Source organism: Meleagris gallopavo, chromosome 13 (genome assembly GCF_000146605.3).
Source record: "Meleagris gallopavo isolate NT-WF06-2002-E0010 breed Aviagen turkey brand Nicholas breeding stock chromosome 13, Turkey_5.1, whole genome shotgun sequence".
Lineage (NCBI taxonomy): Eukaryota > Metazoa > Chordata > Aves > Galliformes > Phasianidae > Meleagris > Meleagris gallopavo.
Window position 1 is genome coordinate 11,016,737 of NC_015023.2, and position 4,751 is coordinate 11,021,487.

Below are 4,751 nucleotides of genomic sequence, written 5' to 3' on the forward strand. Positions count from 1 at the left end.
CGTCCCTCCCGCACCCCCACCCCGCATCCTGGCTGAGGCCGGGCGCAGCTCATCGCACCCGGCTCGGCTTCCAGCCCGCTCGTCTCCCCCTCTCCCATACGGACACGTGCGGGGTGGCCTCGCTGCGGCCGCTCTTTTCCTGGAAGCGATGCGGGCTGCTCATTTAGCTCGTTACTGCCCGGCGGAGCACCGCAGATTAAAAAGCTCTCAGCGCTCGGCCGCCTCGGCAATGTTAATGCCTTCCCAGAAGCCCGCAGCCCATAATGAGCCCCGCTCCAGGCTGGCGTCACTGCTGCGGGCTGAGGGCACAGGAGTGGGGTCTGCGTCCCGCTATGGCAGCGGGGTGCTGTGCGGGGGGTTCTGAGTAGGTGCTGTGCATGGGGACCCAGCTGGGTGTGAGGGGTGAGCATCCCAAATGGGTGTGAGGTATGAGCATCCCAAATGGGTGTGTGATATGGGCATCCCAAATGGGTTTGTGATATGGGCATCCCAGCTGGGTGCAGGGATGTGGGTTCTAAACACAGGAATCCCAAATGGCTGTGAGGTGTGGCCATCTCAGCTGGGTGCAGGATGCAAGGATCCCAGCTGGGTGTGGGGCTGCAGGAGGACTGATGTGAGCAGGGTGGATGCAGAGGTGACTCCTCCATCCCTGCCTGGCCTCGCGGCTGTGGGGCTGGGGTTGCACCAGGCTGACTGCAGCTTCCTTTGGGCTTGGGTGCGGTGCTCGAGCACTGAGAAGCCAAAGGCACATCCGCATGCAGCTGTGGGACGCAGCACTCATCCTTCCTCCTGGGGTGCAGCTGAGGCCGGGATGCTGAGCGCTCTGAGGCTGCAGGTCCTGGAAAGGATGAGTGAAGGAGACACAGTCAGTGCCTGGAGGATCTGCAGCTGGGCAGTGGTGGGAGCAGAGGCTGTAATGGGCTCTGGACTGTGGCTGGGATCGTGCCAGGAGCTACAGGGCTTTCTCCACAGCGTGGAGAAGCGTGAGGGAGTGGGGCTGGGTGTACTCAGGCTCCTCTGGCATCAGAGCAGCTCCTTTCCATGGCTTTGCTGGCTCCTGAAAGCCACAGGGACATGGGGCGCTTAGAGCAGGCATCCCAAAGCCACAGAGTGCTGGTGGAGGAAGGGGACAGGGGCTGATGTTGGGCCAGAAGCATTGCTGGTGCGTGAGGATGCAGGAGGAAGCTGTGTGTCCATCGCTGGTCCTCTGTCCCTGGGTACCAACACAGGGGCAGCATCGCTGCGTAGGCTTGCTTGGATTTTGGGACGAGTGGGCACCAGCTCCTGGCTGCAGCCCCACACAGCAGCACTCCATCCCACCCACGCCCCGCTGGTGCTTTGCCATCCAGACAAAGCCCCGTCTGCAGCAGAGCCCACCTACCTGCTGCTTAGCGGGGTCATGTGGCTGAGGCACTTAATTAACGAGCAGCCGATATAAGTTCCCGGCGAGATGTGGGGAGGGAGGACATCGAGGCAGAGCGACTCTGAGCGAGCCCTGCAGAGCAGTGCCTGCAGCCCCACACCGGCTGGAGGTCAGTGGGTCTGCAGGGAAGGGGCTGTGGAGCAGGGATGGGCGCGGGGAGCATTCGGTGCACCCTGCTGGGTGCCCATGGCATGGAGTGGGGTGGCACCGTGGGGTGAAGAAGCTCTGGGTTCCCCTGTGAGTGAGGGACGAGAGGGGAGAGGGGCTGACCCCACCTGGGGATGCTCCTGGCAGCATGACTGGAGGCTTTGCATGAAAGCTCTTTTGTCTTTTTAGGGTTCTTTAGGGTAAAGGTGTGGCACAGAGCTGCCACAGCCACTGCAAGGACCTTTGCTGTCACACGCAGACCTGAAGGTCCTCTATCCATGCCTCTGTCAGCTCCACATCACCCTGTAGTGATTTTCTCAAAGCCCCACTGTTGTCTGTTGTGCTCAAACCCCATGGTAGCCTCAGCCTCTCCATTGCAGGAGCTTTCACAAAACACAGGGATGTCTCACGGCCTTCTGGGGACACTCCTGTCATGCAGCCCCAGCTGCAATGCCCAGGGCAGTGCAGGAGGCCTTTGGCTGCAGCCATAGGAAGCTGCTCCACACTCCTGCCCACAGTGTTGCATGCTTGTCTGTAAGACTGGCTGCCAAACACCTCTGGGGAGCATCACAGAGAAGACAACCCAGAGCTGGGGTGTAGGAAGGCACCCCAGCTGGCAGCACTGCTGGCAGAGGGGCCGGGCTGACGCTGACCGCTTGCTCTCTGTGCACATTGCCCCAGGACCATGCTGAACGCGCTGCTGCTGTGCTACGGGCTGCTGCAGGGGATCCAGGCCATCCTCACCTCGGACCTCAGCCACAGCCCCCTGCAGAAGATGAGCTCCGGGCTGGAGGAGGCAGACAGAGCCCGCTACCCCAGCCTGCTGCACAAGGCCAAGGAGCTGTCAGTGGAGCTTGCTAGTGAGTCCCGCGGTCCTCAGCCCTCGCTGGGACAGCCAGCTCCCCAAAACTGAAGCAGGGAGCTCCTGCTCAGCCCGCAGTGCCCACCTTGCCCAGCCTCTCTCTGTTTCACAGGAGCTACTCCCAGGCCGGACTTGGATCAGATGGAGGTGCAAGAAGGTGATGATAACCTCCTGCAGAAAAGCAGCGTGCTGGAACCACAGGTAACACACTGAGAGTTTTTTTTTCCTAAAAACACCCCAAACAGGTTTGCTTTGAGCCACATCAGGTTTCTCTGTGCCCAGGGGTGGTTTGGAGCAAACACTTCATGAGATGCTGCACAGGAAGGGAGCATCCTTTGCTGCCTGCTGAGGGGTGTGGACACGCTGGGTGTCAGGGAAGCTGGAAATGGAGGGGCCAGGAAAGCCCCTCTGTTTGGGGTTGGCCTTCAGGGATGCTGCTGCAGGAGCTGGGAGGTGAGCTGGCTGGAGGCAGGCAAGGTTTCCCTGTTTCATTTCCTAACAAACTGTGGGAACCCAACCTTCCCACCGCACATTACTGTAATGACAAGTGGGTGTGAAACATCCTCTTTCAAAATTGCTCCAGCCAGACCAATTGTTCAGCTAAAAATCAGAGGGGACTGTGAGAACGCTTCCAGCCAAGGGGAATAGGAACAGTGAATCGACGATTGCCAGGTCCTTTGGGAGGAAATGCCAACTTCCCTTTCTCTTGCAGTGTGTAAGCAATCTGCCCCTGCTGTCCCTGCAAAGGACAGACTTCCATCTCAGGGGAAAATGGAGACCTGAGGGGTTGATGGACGAGCCACCGAAGTGATGCAGGGCATGGGGAATATCCCACGATGAAAGATTAGAGAGACCAGGGTTGTTTCCTATGGACAAACAATTCAAGGATCCTTGAAGGGAGGTAACCTCAAGGGGAAGGAAGGCTTCAGCTGGATGGGAAGAGTGGAATCCCAAGCAGATCTTCACAGATGAGGCTTTAGGTCCCCTGTGCTCAGGGTCTGCAAGCAAAGCATGAAGAGGAGCTGGCATCACTAGGGTCCAGCACCAAATCCCAAGTATCATCTTCTAGGAGCAAGCTGAATTCGGATATCTCAGCCTCCTGTTCGAGATGGAGGTGCCTCAGGCTCTGGGCTCTCTAACACAGTTCTTTAGCAATGGGGTGGACCATGAGCGCTCCCTCTCCTCCTCTCCCCTACAGGTATTGTCCACAGCCCTGCAAGCTGCAGGCAGGGAGGAGCGGAGCTCCCCTCGCCGCTGCGTCCGTCTCCTGGAGTCCTGCCTGGGCCACCAGATCCCCTGCTGTGACCCCTGTGCCACCTGCTACTGCCGGTTTTTCAACGCCTTCTGCTACTGCAGGAAGATCAGCACCACCTTCCCATGCGGCAAGAACTAGTGCCTGTGCCACAGGGCTGCCCACTCGTCCCCACCAGCCTCCCCCTCTGCAGCTCCAATAAAGCAGCAGATAGATAGCACTGCTATTGCTGAGTGTGGGCTGTGCTGGGCACTGGGCTCGTGCTCTTGGGAACAAGGGGATGCAGGACATCCTTCCTGCCCAGGGAACACATTGTGGTGCGGTTGGGACTGTGGGGGTCACTGAGTGCCACCAGCAGGGCCACCTCCAGCTGTGTTCAGCACCGTGTCATAGAATCACAGCACGGTTGGGTTGGAAGGGACCTCAAAGCCCACCCAGCCCCAAATCCTGCTATGGGCTGCCTACCCCTCAGCTTGGGCTGCCCAATGCCCATCCATGTGCTGGGGCACCTCCAGGGATGGCACCCGTAGCTCTCGGCAGCAAAGCCAGCCCCTCGCTGCTCTCTGAGGTTAGGAACCTATAGTTCCCTTCTGTTAGTTTAAAGCCATTTCCCTTGTCCTATCACTATCAAAATGCATAAAAAGCCAGTCCCCCTCCTGCTTGTAAGCTTCCCTCAAGTACAGGAAGGCCACAGTGAGGTGTCCCCACAGCCTTCTGTCTCCCAGTCTGAACAAGCCCAGCTCGTTCAGCGTTTCTTCACAGGAGAGGCGCTCCCGCCCTTTGGGCCTCCCTGCTGCCTCCTCTGCACGCTCTTCCCCCATCACCACAGGGCGCTCCCCCACCCAAACAGCTCAAACGCTCCGAGATGATAGCAACACAGTTGGGGAGGGGGCCACGACAGCGTGAAAAGCCTTAAAGTCACGACTGAGCCCTCGGGGACGGGTGCTCTCAGCACCAACCCCGCACTCAGGGGCGATGGCGGCGCTCCGCCTCACACCGTCTTAGCCCTTCCCGCCCGCCCAGAGCCTGCCGGAACCGGAAGTGTGGCATTGACAGCAGCGTCACGT

At 59.4% G+C, this 4,751-nt stretch overlaps 1 protein-coding gene across 1 annotated transcript; it reads left to right on the top strand.

Annotated features, from left to right (window-relative positions):
• Positions 1–6: 6 nt before the first annotated feature.
• AGRP (agouti related neuropeptide) lies at positions 7–4,182 on the top strand. The gene is made up of 4 exons (XM_019619787.2): positions 7–1,532; positions 2,252–2,430; positions 2,545–2,633; positions 3,631–4,182. Exons 2-4 carry the CDS (start codon positions 2,256–2,258, stop codon positions 3,823–3,825), a joined length of 459 nt encoding a protein of 152 aa, XP_019475332.1. The 5' UTR covers positions 7–1,532; positions 2,252–2,255; the 3' UTR covers positions 3,826–4,182.
• Positions 4,183–4,751: the final 569 nt, after the last annotated feature.